Raw genomic sequence first — 20,217 nt, 5'->3', positions numbered from 1 at the left:
TTTTTTTTTTTTTTTTTTTTTTTTTTTTTTTTTTTTTTTTTTTTTTTTTTTTTTGAAAATTAAGCTTATAAACATTTCTTCACCTTTTGATTCCTTTATTTTATTGTCTACATTGTAAGAGCGTTTCCAAAATTCAAGCCAAGTTGTTTTAAAAATTTGGTTAAGAATTCAATAGTTTACTTGGAAAAGATGAACATGATAATTGAGAACTTGTGAGAAACCAAGCACAATTTTCAATAACCAAAAACCAAAAACCTAAATGGTTATCAAATAAGACCTTAGGTTTTTTTTTGGTTTCCATGTCATTTAAGTTATGTTAGTTTTGGTTTCCCTTGCAAATCACGTTGTTTGGAATCAACTGGGTAATCCTGTTGCTTCTTTTTTCTTATTTATTGCTCTGGATGTTCTCTATAGCGGAACCTATTATGATTTTGCAGGAATATCGCTCAAGTCTCAGGAATTAACAGCTATCTTCTTAGCCGTGAGGTTGTATTGTAGTTTTGTTATGGAGTATGATATACACACGCTATTAGATTTAGCAACACTGGCCACAACCCTCTGGGTGATATATATGATCCGTTTCAAACTTAAGTCGAGCTACATGGAGGATAAGGACAACTTTGCATTATATTTTGTGGTAAGGTTCTGTTTTTTAAGTTCCTTCTTCCCAATCTTTGAGAGAAACTAACCAATTGGATTTTAAATTGACCTCGCCAAATATATAAAGGTTTATTTCTGTTCGATTTTCTATTAACCTCATGAGTTCTTTTCTCCAAGGAGCAATTTCATTGATGTATTCTTGTGGCGGTTGAAACAACAAAAAGTTTTGGTAATTTTTGTGCAGGACTAGTGAGTTGGATGCGTATAGAATGTGGCTTATTAAACACCTTGCCTTTATATTTTGGATGCAGATAGCACCCTGTGCTGTATTGGCTTTACTCATTCATCCATCAACTTCTCATTACTTTGTTAACAGAGTTTTCTGGGCATTTTGTGTGTATTTGGAAGCTGTTTCAGTATTGCCCCAGTTGCGAGTGATGCAGAACACTAAGGTACGATATTGGTTAATGAAACGAATTTACTTGCCTTACAAAACTACAAATTTGGTGAGGAGTTAATGCAAAACTTTTCCCCTCAACTTTCAGATCGTCGAACCGTTTACTGCTCACTATGTATTTGCATTGGGTATTGCAAGATTCCTTAGCTGCGCTCATTGGGTTCTCCAGGTTTGATTGTCTATAATTCCTCTTTGTTCTAGCACTGGTTTGTATCTGTACTTACTTTGTTATTTATAATACTATAGGTAAAAATTTACTGAGAAAATCTGCAATCTTGATATTTTATTGCTCTGGTTTCTTGTTCTCCAACTTTGTTGGAATTAACGCATTTCGAAATGAATTCATATTAATTGGACCTACCACATTAAAGCTCTTTATAACTTATTGTCCATATTTTGTTATTTTTCTGTTTACAAAATCACTTTTGTGATTTGCTATGGATGAATGATGCCATTGCTTTCTATTCTATCTATATTCAGGTCTTGGATAGTCGTGGACATCTTCTCGTAGCTCTCGGTCATGGTTTATGGCCATCTATGGTTCTGATCTCAGAAATTGTGCAGACTTTCATCCTAGCTGACTTCTGTTACTATTATGTGAAGAGGTTAGCGCTTGTTTTTTATTTGGTTATTTCGACCAATAACTTCTCATCGATGCTAAACTTTCTGTCTTGAAATTTTGCAGCGTTTTGGGGGGACAGCTCGTCCTCCGACTCCCTTCTGGAGTGGTGTGACCGAACAGATGTCGTGCCATGTGCCTTTTTTGTCCATAGCCAGGCCAGGTTCTTTTCTTGACATGTTTGTGGGTATGTGGTTGATATTGTTTTATGACCTGAAATCACCTTGGCTGAATTGTAAAGTTCAACGTTCAAGAAGATTAATGATATATCAAATTTCACTACTTATTGTAGAAGTCTCATACACCCTTAGAAGTTCATTGCTTGCTTGGTTGGTAACATGGAAGTGTGAAATCTGGGGATTGGATTTGGTGTATAAATGAATGAACTTCAACCACAAACTCGTTTGTTTGCCCTCGACTATGAATTTCCTACATTCCTCCACTTCCTGTACGACTTTCTTCCTCCTCCTACCTAACTGAACTAGCACTTGATTTTGATCTAACCGCTCAAGTCCACCGCTGACAGATATTGTCTCCTTTGGGCTTTCCTTTTTAGGCTTTTCTTTAAAGTTTTTAAAATGCGTTTTCTAGGTAGGTTTTCCACACTCTTATAAAGAGTGTTTCGTTCCTTTCTCTCACCAATACAGGATCTCACACTTGACTAAGATGAAGTAAACGCATTTCAACCAAAAGAGTTGTAGTCCATCAAACTATACACGAGAGCCAACTTGATCTCCTTTTTTGCCTTTTCCAAGAGTTGTACGATGAAGCAGCCATAGGACCTATCAATTCTAGCTTTTAAGAGTACATGAATTTTCCCTTCAGTATTAAACAAGCGTGTGTCAAACAAAAAATTATTTTTGTTAAGAAAAAAACCTCAAAAGAAGTTATCCATCGGGTCACATGGTTGTTCTGTGAGAATCGTCGAGATGCAAGAAAACTCGTTCAGACACTCACGAACATTAAAAAACCCCCATAGAACAGGCACAACTCCTCCATATTTGTATATTTCTCCAGCTTCAAATTTCTCTGCAGGTAAAACAAATCCCACAGAAACTGAAAAACTAGAACGAAGCATACATTGTTGCAGCAGTCTACTCGTACTCATATAGGAAAAATGAGCTCACTTCATGCTTGCTTAAGCAAGTATGAAGCATGCTCAAGTGTTTGGGTATTCCTTTATGTGAGTCTGTTCCATGCTTGCTTGCAAGCATGAAAAATGCTCTTTTAAACAAATTTCATTGCTCAAGAGCTTTTTCGTGCTCGTATTAATCATCCCTCAAGGTTGAGATTGTATGAAGAATAGCGTGAGATATCGATTACTCGAGCTCGAAGTTTCATTGTCCTCACATAAGTGAGCATGGAACATGCCCATGTGATAATATTTTCATATAGAACGATGAATAAACTTGAGTTTTTTCTATAACAAATTCTTTTGCAATATTCCTACGATCTCACTTTAAATGAGCATTAAAAAAACCTGTTAGTATAATGTTTAAAAATATACCTATGAAATTTTAAAAATAACATTAACATACCATTCTTATAAGAAAAAGTTTAAAAAAGATCTTGATCATCATCAAACTTTTAATTTTTTTTATTTAATTCAAGGATATTAATGTTGTTTTTTTTAATAAAGTTTATGAGTATTTTTTAACCGCGGCATTAATAGTTCATTCTATATACCAATAATAATGGTATTTTGAACTTTTTAAAAAAGTCTCAGCTTGAAGGTGTTTTTAAAGTTTTTAAAAAATTTTAAGAGTATTAAATGAAATTTTTAAAAATTTATGGGTATTTTTGAAAAATTTATTAAAATTTAAGTGTATTTTTATTATTATTTTTTTAAAAAAGAAACTATTAATACCTTTAAATACAAATTTATGGTAAGGTTATTTTAAATTTTCTTTTTAAAGATATATATATTTTTTTAAAGTTTAAAAATATTATTGAAACTTTTAAAACATCAAATTATTTTTATTAATTTAGCGTATTTCCCTTCTCTCTCGTGTGCAATCCACATACTCATAAACATCCATTATTAATAATTATTTTTTTTTTCTTTATAAAAATGACATAAGACAAGAAAATGGGAGATTTTAAGGGCATCAAAAGAGACACGATAGGACAATTCCGACGCTTAGAAATACCTTATCCAAATAGAATATACCCCCACATATCCATATTATAATACGAGCATATTATAAATTCGAAAAAAGAATTTTCATTTCAAAATCTCAATAAATAAAGAAAAAAAAAAAAAAAAAAAAAAAACACGACTCTACTCATTTAAAATCAATTTAATGTTTATTAATTATTCTTAAACTCAATTAAATTAAATGTCAACTCTATTAAATAAACAAATCATTAAAAAAAAAAGAATAGTATTTAAAACCATCCAAATTGATTGATTGATCAAAGCAATGCTTCCTTGTTAGCAAGAGAACAATGAATATTCCATGCTAAAAGACAAAGCTTGTCTGTTTATCAATTTGAGTGCCTAATTTTAGGAGCCGACAGGTGTTGGTTGGATGCCATCAATGGCGGCCACTGGACCTGCCGAGGAGGAGGGGCTTGCTTTGCCGGTTGACGACGGAGGAGGAAGCTCCGGTGGAGATCACGCCTCCTTTCTCTCCACATTTCTTCTTTACATTGGTGCCCATGAGCTTTTCTCACCACAGGTTTACTTCCCTCGTGTATTTTATGTCCTCTTTCACTTTTCTTTCAATTATATGTCGTTCGAAAAGGGTAAAATCATCTTTTGCATCCCGAAATTCGGGTATTTATACGACCGTAATGATTTATTTAAATTACGAATTTAATTCATACTTATTGATTTTTTTTAACGGTAAAGTTATATCTAATATGTTTCAGATATATTTGATTTTTTTTTTTTAATAATTAATGAATTTAAATTTGATCCTAAATTATTCTCTATTAATTATTTGTAACCCATTTAATCTAAAAAAAAATTAAGTGGGTAACAATTTTGTTATTATATTTTTAAATTTGTAATAATTTCATTTTAATTTCTATTCTTCCTTTCTAATTAGTTGGTTGATTTATGAGGGTAAGATATTTTATTAAATCTTAAATTAATTTTTAAGATTAAATAGTTATAATCTTGTGTGATTTATATTTAGCTAAATTAATAAAAATATGCTAAATTTTTGTAATATGTNATATACATATAATAAAAATAAATAAATAAATAAATCAAATAAAAAAAAAAAAAAAAAAAAAAAAAAAACAAAAAAAAAACACGACTCTACTCATTTAAAATCAATTTAATGTTTATTAATTATTCTTAAACTCAATTAAATTAAATGTCAACTCTATTAAATAAACAAATCATTAAAAAAAAAAGAATAGTATTTAAAACCATCCAAATTGATTGATTGATCAAAGCAATGCTTCCTTGTTAGCAAGAGAACAATGAATATTCCATGCTAAAAGACAAAGCTTGTCTGTTTATCAATTTGAGTGCCTAATTTTAGGAGCCGACAGGTGTTGGTTGGATGCCATCAATGGCGGCCACTGGACCTGCCGAGGAGGAGGGGCTTGCTTTGCCGGTTGACGACGGAGGAGGAAGCTCCGGTGGAGATCACGCCTCCTTTCTCTCCACATTTCTTCTTTACATTGGTGCCCATGAGCTTTTCTCACCACAGGTTTACTTCCCTCGTGTATTTTATGTCCTCTTTCACTTTTCTTTCAATTATATGTCGTTCGAAAAGGGTAAAATCATCTTTTGCATCCCGAAATTCGGGTATTTATACGACCGTAATGATTTATTTAAATTACGAATTTAATTCATACTTATTGATTTTTTTTAACGGTAAAGTTATATCTAATATGTTTCAGATATATTTGATTTTTTTTTTTTAATAATTAATGAATTTAAATTTGATCCTAAATTATTCTCTATTAATTATTTGTAACCCATTTAATCTAAAAAAAAATTAAGTGGGTAACAATTTTGTTATTATATTTTTAAATTTGTAATAATTTCATTTTAATTTCTATTCTTCCTTTCTAATTAGTTGGTTGATTTATGAGGGTAAGATATTTTATTAAATCTTAAATTAATTTTTAAGATTAAATAGTTATAATCTTGTGTGATTTATATTTAGCTAAATTAATAAAAATATGCTAAATTTTTGTAATATGTCTTAAAAAAATATTTATAAATTTTTAAAAGTTTAGGTAATACCTTAAATTAAAAAAAAAAAATCTAAAAAAAGGTTATACTACTTTATTTAAAAAATAATTTTTAATTTTTAATAATATTTTAACAAAAACTATTTAAAAATACAAACTGTAGAAAGATTAATTAATATTTTTTAATTAAAAATTATTATTAAAATTTTAAAAATAACATTAACACACCTTTATAAATTAAAGTAAAAAAAAAATCGTCTATAAATTACCATTATATTTTTTATTATTATGTCCCAAATATTTTTGGAACGTGATACTGATGAAGGGTATTTTTGGAAGGTGATACTATCAAAGGGTATTTTTGGAATGCGATACTATCTAAGGGTATTTTTGTATTTTTAAGTTTATAAAAAAATTTATAAAGTATTTTTAAAGATATTTTTTAAAAATTAAGAATAAAAAATGACGTGTTGATTTTAAACACAGATGTGGAAAGCGGCCATGACAGAGTTCGTAGCAACAGCCTTACTGGTGTTTTGCTTAACAACCTCCATCGTCTCGTGCTTGAAATCCAACGAATCAGATCCAAAGCTCTTAATCCCAATCGCCGTTTTCATCATCCTCTTCCTCTTCCTCCTCGTCACTTTCCCTCTCTCCGGCGGTTTTTTGAGCCCCATTTTCGCCTTCATCGCTGCCCTAAGAGGCGTCATAACCTTCACTCGCGCCGCCGTCTACATTCTCGCTCAATGTCTCGGCTCCATCATAGCCTTTCTCCTAATCAAGGACGCAATGAGTCCCGATGTTGCCGAAAAGTACTCTCTCGGCGGCTGCACCATCCACGGCACCGGCGACACCCCTGGCATCGGTATCGCCACGGCTCTGGTTCTCGAATTCGCCTGCACCTTCGTGGTTCTCTATGTCGGAGTGACGGTGGTGCTCGACCAGAAGATGAGCGAGCGGCTCGGTCTGCCGATGGTGTGCGGGATGATCGCGGGGAGTTCGGCGGTGGCGGTTTTCGTCTCCACGACAATTACAGGGCGGGCTGGGTACGGTGGGGTGGGGCTGAATCCGGCGAGGTGTTTAGGGCCGGCGGTGTTGAGAGGAGGACGGTTGTGGGAGGGGCATTGGGTGTTTTGGGTGGGGCCGTTTGCGGCGTGTGTGGCTTATTATGGATTTTCGGTCAATTTGCCGACGGCGCCGTTGGTTGGAGCGAAGGGGGATATCGGGATTTTGAAAATGGCCGGCAGTTGTTGGCGGTGGCGCCGCCGCCGGAGGTTGGAGGAAAAATTAGGGCAAAATGTTTAAATCTGAAATTGAATGGCAAAATGAAAAAAAAAAAATAGCTTAATTTAGTTTTTAAATTTTTAAATTTGTGAATTATTAATTTTTTAACTTTTAAAATTACAAATTTACATATTAAACTAATTTTAAAAATTTTGAGATATAATAAAGGTATAAAATTTATAAATTTAATATTTATTAAATTATACTTATACTTACCAATTAAAAATATTTTTAATAAACTTGATAAATTTTTGAAATAAAATTTAACATTTTGATACTAAATATTTGAATTTGAACAGATAATAAATGGAATAATAAATTTTTAAATATTTGAATTTAATTAAATAATTTTGTTTTTTTTTTAATAAATTGGAATTTTTGTTTTATCGTCTCGTTATTACACGACAGCAGCAACAGAGACTGATATACAATTATTCTTGGAAAACAAAAACCGTTTTTTTTTTTTTTCATTATTACCCAAAAATGCAAAAATAATAAGGAAAATTCCACGTCAGCACGAAGTGGATCAGCCATAAAAAGAACCAAGCGGTTTTTTTTTTTTTTCATTATTCCCCAAAAATGCAAAAATAATAAGGAAAATTCCACGTCAGCACACAGTGGATCAGCCAAGCGAAAGCAAGCTCCATACTACCACTGGTACACATTCTCACACAACGACGCTTCTCTCTCTCTCTCTCTCTATCCTCTGTTTAATTCATCGATTCCATTTCTCTTCATTCTCTGTTTCGCTGTTCCATTCTTCCATGGAGGTCACCTTCTCTTCCAAGCCTCAATCACTGATGTTCAATCCATGTCTTCCTGTCAATTCTTCTTCCTCCTTCTCCTACTCTCGGCTCCGCTTCGTTCGCCGGCAATTCCTTGGCGGTGGTCATAATCTCCGCCCGCCAGATTCCTTGCGCACTCGTCGGAAGTGCAGGAAGGCTGGCTTGTTTGTTCAGTCTCCGAGGTACATTTTCCGAGCTACGTTGAGTTCGAATCCGGCTCTCATCGTTGTTGCTGTGGTTACCTTCTCTGCTGTCTCGTTCATCTACATGCAACTCAATAGGAGGAAGAAGAATGCGGTTGAGGTACGGTGGAAAAATCGATTTGGAATTACTTCGTTGTTGTTGTTTTCTTGTTCGCAATTTGGTAAATGCTTTTTTTCGTAGTTGTACTAGGAAAATCAATGGACATACTCGAGATTCAAGAGAATGATTCTTGTTGTCTATCTCGCATTGTTTCGTTCATTTTAAGTCGTGTCTTCTCGTAGGCGAGGTATAATAGGATCATTCAGTTGATCGAGAGATAGATCAATGCAACAGCTGCAACCATGGTTGTACAGTTGACAATTTACTTAGGATTACATCGAACTGAAAGCAGCATTTCGCTGCAAAGTTAATTTTTATTGTTGTTCGATGAACTTAATGGCACATCACTGTTTCTAATATTTGATAATTGAGTAAGCTTATTAACAATCTACTGAATCCTTAGTTTCACTCCTTGAAGATGCTTTTACTCACGTCATGGAATTTTTATAATATTTAGTCCATTATTTTTGGAGCAAATCATGGTATTCGAAGTCTCATGCAATAAATCTGAATGTAAATTGACGTCTGTGATTTTCATGGGCTCAACAATTTAGTTTCTTTGATTGATTTATCAGCCATTGTATTTTGGAGATAACGTGTTCTCTGGATCTGGTACCAATCACAGCGTTCCCAACCTACAAAGCTTGCCTTATCTCAACTAGGTAGAGACATCAACTGGTCTGCCGATGGTGAGATAATGGGCTTTAGGGAGCACCATGGCGTCTTTTTAGAGCAGAACATAGCCATTAAAGATAGAACTGAAGAGAGAAGTTCTAATGGGGAAGAAGAGACTGTTCTGCAGCTTCAAAAATCTGTTCTGTCACAGGAGGCCAGTGTCACCGAATCATTGCAGCCATCTGTTTCTGAAGTTACTACTTCTAAGGATAGTGATTCTCTGTTATCAGATGAAAGTGAAGCGGCAGATCTTTCTCTTCTTTCTGATATATTTGAACCTCGGGTCCTACAGCCTCTTATGTTTCCCAATGACATGACTGACTTACCACTGAACGGATCTCATGTCAAATCCCACTCTGACTTGCCTGTTTTGGTTGATGCAACGGAGCTTCCACCTGTTGCTGGTCCTTTATATAGTGTATATAATCCAGTGACTCAACATTTCCAAGCAGATGGTGAGCCTGTAAAAGAGGAAAAATTTACCAGTTCCAACTTTCTAATTGAAGAACCGGCTAGAGAAGATATTTACATGTTCTATGAAGACACAGAGTCAAGTAGTCAAACAGAAACTTCTCGAACTTCTCATCTATACAACCGAAATTTTTCTTCAGTGATGATTAATGGTGTCTCGAGAGGAGCAGAATTAGTACCAGATGATTCTCTGCACATTGCAGGTAGTGGCTACAATAGGATCATGATGGTCTTACCTTGTTTCTTTGAATAGGCAGGAAATATGATTTTATTTCTTATATCCCAACATTATTTCCTGAAAAATCTTTGAATCTCCTTATTCCATTTTTCAATTCAGTAGCGAATGTTTTTACAACTCAGGGTATGTTCAAAGAAATGTACCTGTTGCATATAAGGAAGGTTCTTCAGGAAACAGAAAAATATCTGGAGGCAACGACATTTCAAGATATGGGAAAGGAAAAGAACCCAGTCTGCATAAAGGAAAAGTTGTGAATGGGTTACCCTATCCAAATGGGAAGCATGTTCATTACAAATATCTTCATGTAGATCAATTTAAATCCTACAATCAATGCCTGAAAGGTGGAAGGTAAGTTTGTTTCTCTTTCATGTATTGTGCAGTCAATATCACTCCTCTGCTGTCTCATGTTGTATGGTTGATGATTTACATTAAGATTATTTTGAAATGAATGAAATAGGGGAAAAAAAATCCAGGATACCCCTCATTCCTCAATCACAATAATAGGTCTGCATTGCTTTGTATGTTCAACTGTTTCTGAAAATCTTTGTAACTTATTTCTTATTTGTGGTTTTTCAGGTTGCCCGAGTGTATCAAAATACTTCAAGACATGGAAAAAGAAGGCTTATTGGATATGAATAAGGTAAAATGTGATGAAATTTTTAGAATCAATTTTTTAGATCTGAATTACAACTAATTTAACCAGTTTTCTGGCTCTAGATTTATCATGGGAAGTTTTTCAATATTTGCAAGAGTAAAAAGGCTGTTCAGGAAGCTTTTCAGTTCACCATACTTATTCCAAATCCCACGTTGAGTACATTTAACATGCTCATGTCTGTATGTGCAAGTTCTCAAGATTCTGACAGTAAGTTAATGTATTCTTTAATATCATTTAACTACTTCTGTCTGGAAACAATCTCAGTGTTCATCTATTTACAACCATCATTCTTTTAGGGTGCATAATATATGCATTGTAAATTTAGGCGCTTTTCAAGTCATGCGGCTTGTTCAGGAGGCTGGAATGAGAGCAGATTGCAAACTATACACTACTTTAATCTCAACATGTGGCAAAAGTGGAAAAGTGGATGCAATGTTTGAAGTATGGTTTCTTTCATTTTGGCTACCTGTTCTTAGATTTCACTAATGCTTAGACTATCTCATTTGGGCTTTCTTAATGTACTTCCAATACACATTTCTTACATGTAATGAAGCTTCTATTGATTTATTGATATGTCATCTTGCACTACTGAATTTTGTAAAAATACTTTTACCTCCTGTTATTGATATCCGTTTAACTCAACTCTATTTGGAAAGAAAATGCACTGATTTTTCAGTACTTTAAACAATGACGGTTGAAGTATTTGTCTTTCCTGTCAGTCTGAAATTCTGCTAGCAGCAAATTTGAATATCACTCATTCTTATAATTGCTCCATCTGACATCTTAACTACTTCCTCTAATACTGAACAAGATTTTCCTTTTTATTTTTACTTTTGCTTCTTCAAAATTATGGAACATGCTTTTAAATTGTTCCTCCTCTTTCTTTTGTTGAATACTTGAATGAAATTTTTTATGTTTCAACATGAGTTTCCTGTTTTCATTGAATATCCTGAGATTTTTGCTTCTAGGTATTCCATCGAATGGTTAATACTGGAGTGGAACCTAATGTTCACACATATGGGGCACTTATTGATGGTTGTGCAAGAGCAGGTCAAGTGGCCAAGGCATTTGGCGTGTATGGAATAATGAGGTCAAAGGTATGACCACAGATCTTGTCGTTCCTTTTTTCTCATTTTATGTGGTCTTATCTGTTACTTGTATATGTGGATATTCAAACGAAGGCATGCAACATATTCTATCATAAAGCTGAATGTTCACTTTGTATTCTAACAAAAATAAGAATTCTTGCTAATAAGGTATTCTGTGCAGTAGAACGTGAAGCCAGACAGAGTTGTATTCAATGCACTTATAACTGCATGTGGTCAGTCAGGAGCGGTGGATCGTGCTTTTGATGTGCTGGCAGAAATGGGGGCTGAGCTACATCCTATAGAGCCTGATCATATTACAATTGGTGCTTTGATCAAGGCATGTACAAATGCTGGTCAGGTATGTTTCATCAAATTAAAGATTTCTGGCTGTTATTCAATTTCTCTCTCTCTCTCTCCAGTTAGGTTGATGAGGTTGGTTTTAAGAGCAGAAAAACCATGCATTTCTTATAGGTTGATCGGGCAAGAGAAGTGTATAAGATGATCCATGATTGTAAGATTAAGGGCACACCAGAGGTTTACACCATTGCTGTTAATTGTTGCAGTCAATCTTGTGATTGGGACTTTGCTTCCAGTGTATATCAAGATATGACCAAGAATGGAGTGCAACCTGATGAGGTATGTAATAGAGATGGAGTTAAGTACATCTTGCTTGGATCATGGATGATTCAGAATAGAGACAATAAGTTAGCATCTCAGCGTTTTTTTTTCTTTTTGAATATTTATGTTGGAGTGGTTTCAGAATATTAAACGACTGATCTGGCTGTAACATGTGGAAAAGTTTGAAGAAAGAATTCTTTCAAGTTTTTTGGACAGTCTTCTGTATGTACTGTTGTATCAGCTAGTTTTTGATTCATACAGGGTGTGCTGATTCTATTTAATATTTCATGCAGATTTTTCTCAGTGCATTAATAGATGTTGCAGGCCATGCTGGTAAGCTGGATGCTGCCTTTGAAATATTAGGAGAAGCCAAGACACTGGGGTTAAGTGTTGGCATTGTGTCATATAGTTCGCTGATGGGTGCCTGTAGCAATGTGCGTGTTTTAATTGTTTTCTTTTTTGTTCATTATTGACAAGCATGCTGGGAATTTTTAGATNTTTTTTATTGGGCTAAAAATAGTTATGAATAAATTTTGTTTGTTTGTTATATCTAAATCTAAATCTTTTTTATTTATTTATTTATTTGGGAAAATGTAGTATTATGTTACAAAATTAAAAAAAAAATCAGATTTTTTTTATATAATTTAATATTCTCATTTTAGTTTTTTAAAAAATATATGGAACTTTAAATCTTAAATATTTTAGATTACAATTAATTAATTAATTTATTTATTTATTTAATACACGTATATAATTTTAGCTAATTACTGGTACCATCCTTTTTAGCGGGTTTAAGTTATATATTTTATTTGGCTAAAAATAGTAATGAAAAGTAAATTTTGTTTGTTTGTTATATCTAAATCTTTTATTTATTTATTTATTTTGGAAAGGGTATTATGTTACGGGAACTATTTAAAAAGAAAATTAAAAAAAAAAATCTATTTTATATGGCTGGTCTGGTCTTATTAAATTAAAAAATCCAATTTCATTATCCGAGAATATATAAATAATATTTTATAAGTCTAAATGTTGTAAAAAACAAATTTCATATTTTTTAGAATATAAAATAGAAATATCTTAACAAAAAAAAATTATACAGCTAAAACAGATTAATAATAAACTAAATAATATTAAAAAGAACGGAAATTGCAAGAGGGTTTTATGTTTACAAAGACTCCCCAGCCAATTAATTAAAAAAAACTATATTAATCAAGCCTAATCTGTAAAACGACAGCACTTTGTATTTGAATGAATATTGGAAGGCAAATTAGGGTTTCACTTGTTTTTTTTTTTTTTTTTTTTTTGTATGAATTGATTCTATCTCACTCTCTTGGAAATGTTTAGTTCTTTGTTTTGTGGTGTTTTGATAATCAGTATTGTTTTCGCATTTTTAAAAAAATATTATTTAATTATTTTTCTAAAATTTCTGTAAAGTTTGATATATTACGAACTCTATCCTGACTTCAAAAGCTTCCTTTTAGGTTCCTGTAATCATATTTTTTCCACATATGATACTGGTAATATGAATGTATAAAGTATATTTTGACAGAGTATAGCTCACCATTTGTTGCTGTTTTATTTATGGAAGCATCTGTGCTGTATTGGCACCAACATATTTTTCCTTAAGGCTCTAATAGTTGACTACGGAGTGAAATTGAGTATTAATATTTTGTGTTACCGAATTAACTGTGACAATAAAAAACTTCCCAATCATTGTTTCAGGCTAAAAACTGGCAGAAGGCGTTGGAACTGTATGAGGATCTCAAGTCTATGAAATTGAGGCCAACTGTTTCAACTGTGAATGCACTAATAACTGCACTGTGTATGTCCCTTTTTTACTACCTTCTATGCTCAATATTCTGATGGAAGTTCGTTATGATTTATCATACTTAAACATAAGCCTCATGTCATCACTTTTTCAGCTCTGGTATTCTAGATTTCTCTAAAATTTTCTTTTTTGTCAAAATACATTTCTAGTCTTTGTATTGACTTTTGGTCCTTATCCCTTTTTCTTTTTTGTAATGATTTAGTAATCAGTAGTTCTCAAGGTTCAATGATTAAGCTCCCAACATTAAAGAATATTCTTGAACTAACAATTTACCCTTATCTTGGTTGTGAATTTTTTTAATAATACCCTTAATTAACTTTTGTTATTCCGTGTGTACATCTTTTGTTTCTTGGCTCATTGGAATAATCGATCTTAAAAACACATCCTTAGATTACTCCCCATCTTGTGATGTCTAAGGATTTGGTTATTATATCTATGAAAAATATAGAAACTAAATTGTAATGAAAAAGTTATAGTAGAACAAAATATTACGAGACACACGAGGGATTAAAAATGTATAATAACCATTATTTTACACAGTTTATGCACGAACCAACATTTCTCAAGGGGGAAGGAAATATTATGCTAGTTGGATGGTGAGTTTTTAGGTGGTTCGAAGCTGTAAACATCTGTAGAGTCTGCTAAAGTCATTATCAAATTTAGGACCAGTGGCAGTCACATCCTGAATTCAGCTTCCCTTGAGTTTCTAGGAATGATATGGGCTCTAAGTAGACCAGGGAACTGGATTAGAGCCTAAGAAACTACAAATACAGTGATAAAACGTGAATCTTTGTGATTCCCAGCCCAGTTTGAATCTAAAAGTGTTTTGGATTTCAGAAATTGATTATCATTTTAGAATAAAAGCTCAGAATTCAATCAGCTCCCAAGTTATCGAAAGAATGCATTTAACAATGATGAGCCAGGTCGAAGCAACAAATTCAATTGTCAATTAATGAGATGTGAAACATTCAGTGCATAAAGACTTCAATTTCAACTAATTACAACTAACAATTATCTACAGTTAAAATAATGTGCATTGCTTCTATAAGATAGCATTAGAATTTCACTTACAGGTGATGGGAAACAACTACAAATGGCTATGGATATTCTAACTGAAATGAAGGGATTAGGACTCTACCCAAACAACATTACATACTCCATACTTACGGCAGCAAGTGAAAGGTGAGTACAACTGGCTTAGTTTTGTTTCAACGACCTTAATTTAATCCTTTTTCTCACTAGCATCTTGTTCTCAATTATCTGTAGGAATGACGATTTAGAAATTGCCATCATGCTCCTCTCTCAAGCCAAAGAGGATGGGATTGTGCCAACCTTAACTATGTATAAGTGCATAATTGGTAAGTCGATAGAAATCAATTGTCTACACCTGTTTTTTTTATCATGAAAAAATCCACTGTCTTTTCTATTTTATAATTTCCTAACTGTTATATTGTCTGCTGACCAACTGTTTATGAACAACAATATGCGTTTTTCTTTTAGATGGATTTTCCTATTTGTAAAGAAGAATAAAAGAATGCACGTTTTTCAACTTATCATGAATTTTAACTACCTTTTCTGTCTCTGATTCTGATGCCCTACATTTCCGAGTTTCAAGAATATTCTCTGCCTTATATCTTCTGAAAAGCTACTTTTAATTGGTTAGATTTTTTGCATCTTCAGCTAATCTTCATTTGAATCTTTTCAATGACATGCATGTGCTAAAGAAGAAATGCTACTTCTGCCCTTGATAGACTACTCTTATCGCTCTAGTTAATTAGTTAGTTTTTTATATTTTTAACCAATCCTTAATCTGATATTTTTGAAGGCATGTGTTTACGAAGAACTGCAGAGCCCTCTGCCCTTGATAGATCACTTTTGTCACATGACTCTAAACTGCCTCAAGTCAATAGTAAGTGGTATGACTCTTCGACTTTTGTAATCCATTTACTACGGTTGTTTTGTAGTCAACTGAAATATTATGTGGGCTTCTTATCTAATCATCTTATGGTACTTTAATATTAACAATCATAAACCACTACTTGTGAGATTATTCACCATTCAAAATATTTTTCCTCAGGACAGCACAGGCCTTAATGGTGTACCGGGAAATAATTGAAGCCGGAATTGTTCCTAGCATTGAACTTTTATCTCAAGTTTTGGGGTGCTTGCAGATTCCTCATGATCCCGCCTTAAAAAGCAGACTCATAAAAAACATAGGAGTATGTGCTGACTCATCAAGATCTTCGAATCTCTGCTCCTTGATAGATGGCTTTGGTGAATATGACCCTCGCGCATTTTCACTGTTGGAGGTCTGTCCAAATATGAAGCTGGTTCCATAATCTTGCTGAAAATTTTCAAATTCTTAAATCGTTGGAAAGATCTGATTTTTCTTTTATATGTACCCCAACAAAATATAGGAAGCTGCTTCACTTGGAGTTGCTCCTTTTGTATCCCTCAAAGGAAGTCCTATTATTGTAGATGTCAAGGAGTTGCACATTCATACAGCTGAGGTAAGATTGTTTCTTCACCTAGCAAAATTGGAGTTACCAGTTATTATTTAATTGGGAAATTATGTAGCCCTTTGGAATTATTAAGCACTAGAAAAAACTATACTTACCTGTATTGAACTTTGTGTTAGGAATCAACTGATTCTCGAGTTGTAAAAAGTAAACATTTTACTTATGAAATTTAAAAATAGTTTTAGATGACCCTTAAAATTCAGTAGAGACCAGGCAGTTGACTGTACATAAATGAGATATCCTTTTAACTGGGTGATAGTGAGGCGTCTGCCAAAGAAATGTAGACACCTCAAAAATCTTTGCACAGCCACTAATTGGAAAATGGCTAGTTGCATAGGGACCTATTAAATCTTTACTTACCGGACTGGTTATTAGCCATTTGTGAGCAAGCCAATACAATTTTCAAGGCAGTAACCCTTGATTCTCACCTGCTCGCTCAATCAACAATTCCATCCCCATGTCCCGACTTCTTGTGTTCTTGTACATCCTTCAGGGAGGGGTTCTTTTTTGTTCATCCGGGTGAAGGTGTCCCTTTGTCTTTGGTGGCAGCTACATACTTAACATAAATTCATATTTGGTCAAGAGGGTGCGAGAGAGGAAAAGAGTATGGGTTTAGGAAGAAGAGGGCGTAGCTGGCAAGTCTTGGTTTTGACAGATTCTCTCTTTCAGCTGTCTTAAGTTTTCTGCCCAAGAGAAGAGGTAACTGATGAACGCCATAAAGTGCGAAAAAGATTAAAAAGAAAAATGGCACCTGCATTGAAATAACATCACAAAGATTTTTCAGTTTTCGTTGATTTTGCAATTTTAGTTGGTTTTTCGTTTCTGAATGTTATGGAGGTGAAAAATGGCAGCAGTCAATTTTCTATTTTATTGCTTGTTTTTCTTTGTGCGGATTCAAGTGGTCCTTTTCTGCTCGTAAAATTACATATTAATCTTGGTTAAATCAGTATTGATGATCCTATGAGTTTTGCCTTTCCGTTTACTTCCAACAGTTTTAACTAACACAATCTTTTGAGTAGAATATGTTCAACATGAGTGAAAAGCAATTCACAAATAGTATCATACATGACTGAAATTGTTATTAAAATCCTGCCAGGTTTACCTCTTGACAGTTTTGAAAGGTCTCAAACATCGGCTTGCCGCTGGTAAATGTCATACGCATTTTTAGTCTTTCATCTTCTAGTTACTAATGCACACGGTTATTATTTGTTGTTTACAATAACACAAACCCATTCTTATTGTTTTCAACTTCTTGACAAGATTGTTGCAAAATTAAATGGATTTTAACCACTTTGTTTCTTCCTAGTATTACTGGCCATCAAATTAGAAAACTTTCATGACGTTGAGGCTAGATTTTAAGATATTTTTCAAGGGTTCATATATATATATATATATTTTTTTTTTGAGTCATGCATCTTCTCATGTATAACTATTTTAATTCTCTGCCTTAAATATTGGAGTAAAAGATCTCTACAACTTCACTTTTTTGGGACCATAATAATTTGTCAGGTTGAAATTACTATATGAGATCTTTTTTACTCAAAAGGATAAAGTTATTGTTATTATTCTGAAAAAGGAGATACTTAACACTAGTTGAGGGTAGGGAGGTCTAGTAATTGTCGTATTCTGATTAAATTTCTTTTGTTCAGGTTCAAGGTTACCGAACATAATGATCTTAATGCCAAATGAGACGACACAAGTTCTCTCTTCCAAGGGGGAGAGAACCATTAACCTTGTGGGAAGGTGAAAAGATCGTAACTTATGAAATCAAACTAGGTTTCTTTTGCCTGCTTATTTTGCTTTCTGAGCCAAGAGTTCTAAAATAGTATGCAACTTGACAGTATTCCCACCTAATCGGAAGATTCAGCTTGTAAAGATGCTCCAGGGTGACCTTTTTTCCCCCTCACGGATGAAATGATCTGTGAGATCTTACATGGGTTGGAGAGGAGAACGAAGCATTACTTATAAGGGTGTGGAAACCTCTCCCTAACAGACGTATCTTAAAATCGTGAGGCTGACGACAATATGTAACGGGCTAAAGCAGACAATATCTGTTAGCAGTGGGCTTGGGCTGTTACAAATGGTATCAGAGCCAGACACGGGCAGTGTGTCAACGAGGATGTTGGACCCAAGGGGGGTGGATTGTGAGATCCCCACATCGGTTGGAAAGCAGAACGAAGCACTCCTTATAAGGGTGTGGAAACCTCTCCCCATCAGACGCGTTTTAAAATCGTGAGGCTGATAGCGATACGTAACGGACTAAAGCAGATAATATCTGCTAGCGGTGGGCTTGGGTTGTTACATGATCATATTATTAACCCAAATATAATGGTCTTACAGGGTCGGACAAGCAGTGGCGGCATTGTTGAGAAGACTTGGACTACCCTACCAGGGAAATGAATCCAGTGGAAAAATCAGAATCAATGGTTTAGCCTTGAAAAGATGGTTACAGCCAAAACTCTCCAATTCTCTGAGTGGAAAACCAGGAGAGTTCAGCTCATTTCAGTCACGTCTAAGAGAAGGAATAAGCCATCAGCAGCGTAATATTCGCACTGGGAACCTATCATTGGATTAAAGAGGTATGCAAAAACATTAACACAGTTTAGGATATTAAGCCAGATGATCTAAGCTATTGAAACCAGTTATCCACACCACTTTAGTTCAACCACGCCACACTTCTAGAACTTCCTCATAAATGTTAGAATAAGTAGGCTATTTGGTTCTCTTAATGGCAATGCTAATTGAGGGGGGTATGTATGATGCGGTATAGAGCTTTTGGTTTCGTGGCTTTTCATGGGAAGAGAGGAGCAATTTGCAGAGCTGTGGTGAATTGATCTTACTACAAAATATTTCTGGTCAAGAAGCTCATCACCAAAGTTGGTAGTCCAATTATGTGAATCGATCCTCTCCTACTGCCCTTTACTGAGGTAATTTTACATTATATAGAAATGGTTGTCAAATTTTGTAATGCAAAAATATATGACGACTTTATAAATTCATCTTTTTTTCCTTCCATTTTTGGAATAAGATGTCAAAACTTAAGCTATTACAAAAAAAAAAAAAAAAAAAGAAAAAAAAAAAAGAAATCCGGGTATGTTTCTGTGCCTCTCTCTGGCGCGTCTTGCCTTTGTATTTTAGCCCTTTTTCTTCTCACATTACAGCTTAGGACCCCCTTCCTAGCTTATTCTTCTCTTTCTTTGGAGACAAAATCGAAGGAGGATGACGGGGAGATGCTTTTTAAACTAAACTATATTTGGTTCGTTTATCTGCTTTCCTTTCATTTGAAGCCGAGGAATGAAGTGTTTTCTCTTAGCATGCAGTTTAGTGAGGAATTGGAGTTACGATTCATGTTTCTTGCATCGTCTACATAATTTTAGTTTTTCGTTCAATGAAAGTTAAAACCTATTTTCGATTCATCAATCAAGAGGTCAAAGGTCAAAGTGGAGAAAAATTATTGCTATCAAATTATTCTCTTGGATTAAATTTAGATTTTTTACAATGTCTAGTTCCTTCTTTTCACGAGTATAGATTCATACCATTGGAAATTTGAATCGGGCTTGGGTCGGTATAGAGAGATGAAAAACCTAGATTTATGTAGCATGTGTTTGAATGGTAGAAATGAATGAGTTGTAAAAATTTAAGTTTATGTAGTTTGCGTTTGGTCTATGAATATGCATTTTATAAAAGAATCATAGTTTTGGATGAACAAGTCCATCCATACTAAAGCAGGCTCAGTTTCACAGTTCCATTTTAAGCTTTAAAAAATATATATGTGATCTTTTTTTTCTTTATTAAAATAATTTTCTATTCTTCCTTTTAAATAATGTTATAAATGTTAAATTTTATTTTAACAAGGGTAGTTAACTTTTAACATATTTACCAATTGCCCTGATTTTTTTTTTTTTTTTTTTTTTTTTTT

General features: G+C 33.7%; 3 protein-coding genes across 5 annotated transcripts in view; all 3 read left to right on the top strand.

Annotated features, from left to right (window-relative positions):
• The window catches only part of LOC111448969 (putative ER lumen protein-retaining receptor C28H8.4), a 3,154-nt gene extending 1,184 nt beyond the window's left edge, over nt 1–1,970 (top strand). Inside the window, exons 2-6 of one of the 2 annotated variants that reach the window (XM_023088784.1) lie at nt 438–637; nt 912–1,052; nt 1,146–1,226; nt 1,538–1,662; nt 1,743–1,970. In XM_023088784.1, coding sequence (XP_022944552.1) covers nt 438–637; nt 912–1,052; nt 1,146–1,226; nt 1,538–1,662; nt 1,743–1,791 — 596 coding nt within the window. In that variant the 3' untranslated portion in view covers nt 1,792–1,970. The other variant, XM_023088782.1, reaches the window with a different exon arrangement.
• A 3,141-nt stretch (nt 1,971–5,111) lies between these two features.
• LOC111448611 (aquaporin TIP1-2-like) lies at nt 5,112–7,139 on the top strand. Its single transcript, XM_023088292.1, has 2 exons — nt 5,112–5,344; nt 6,321–7,139. Exons 1-2 carry the CDS (start codon nt 5,195–5,197, stop codon nt 7,137–7,139), a joined length of 969 nt encoding a protein of 322 aa, XP_022944060.1. The 5' UTR covers nt 5,112–5,194.
• Nucleotides 7,140–7,796: 657 nt separating this feature from the next.
• Nucleotides 7,797–19,313, top strand: LOC111448964 (pentatricopeptide repeat-containing protein MRL1, chloroplastic-like). 2 transcript variants are annotated; one of them, XM_023088770.1, is made up of 20 exons: nt 7,797–8,206; nt 8,832–9,555; nt 9,713–9,938; nt 10,167–10,230; nt 10,308–10,452; nt 10,571–10,686; nt 11,214–11,342; nt 11,518–11,691; nt 11,805–11,969; nt 12,245–12,385; nt 13,674–13,773; nt 14,853–14,961; nt 15,046–15,137; nt 15,605–15,695; nt 15,857–16,088; nt 16,197–16,289; nt 17,395–17,443; nt 17,948–18,041; nt 18,639–18,877; nt 19,069–19,313. In XM_023088770.1, exons 1-19 carry the CDS (start codon nt 7,883–7,885, stop codon nt 18,871–18,873), a joined length of 3,303 nt encoding a protein of 1,100 aa, XP_022944538.1. In that variant the 5' UTR covers nt 7,797–7,882; the 3' UTR covers nt 18,874–18,877; nt 19,069–19,313. The 2 variants fall into 2 exon arrangements, with proteins under 2 accessions (XP_022944538.1, XP_022944536.1); XM_023088768.1 differs by having other exon boundaries at nt 7,798–8,206; nt 18,639–19,313.
• The last annotated feature ends 904 nt before the right edge of the window (nt 19,314–20,217 follow it).

This window comes from Cucurbita moschata, unplaced genomic scaffold (assembly GCF_002738365.1).
Source record: "Cucurbita moschata cultivar Rifu unplaced genomic scaffold, Cmos_1.0 Cmo_Scf00010, whole genome shotgun sequence".
In the NCBI taxonomy this organism is placed as follows: domain Eukaryota; kingdom Viridiplantae; phylum Streptophyta; class Magnoliopsida; order Cucurbitales; family Cucurbitaceae; genus Cucurbita; species Cucurbita moschata.
Note: the sequence above shows the minus strand (reverse complement) of the source record. Positions and strands in the feature narration are given on the sequence as shown.

Excerpts from the sequence above, each read along its gene's own strand:
- LOC111448964 (XM_023088770.1), top strand. The coding sequence starts at position 7,883 with ATGGAGGTCACCTTCTCTTCCAAGCCTCAATCACTGATGTTCAATCCA. Across the intron at positions 9,939-10,166 it reads CAATGCCTGAAAGGTGGAAG|GTTGCCCGAGTGTATCAAAA; the intron begins GTAAGTTTGTTT and ends GTGGTTTTTCAG. Across the intron at positions 13,774-14,852 it reads TGCACTAATAACTGCACTGT|GTGATGGGAAACAACTACAA; the intron begins GTATGTCCCTTT and ends TTTCACTTACAG.
- LOC111448611 (XM_023088292.1), top strand. The coding sequence starts at position 5,195 with ATGCCATCAATGGCGGCCACTGGACCTGCCGAGGAGGAGGGGCTTGCT. Across the intron at positions 5,345-6,320 it reads ATGAGCTTTTCTCACCACAG|ATGTGGAAAGCGGCCATGAC; the intron begins GTTTACTTCCCT and ends TTTTAAACACAG.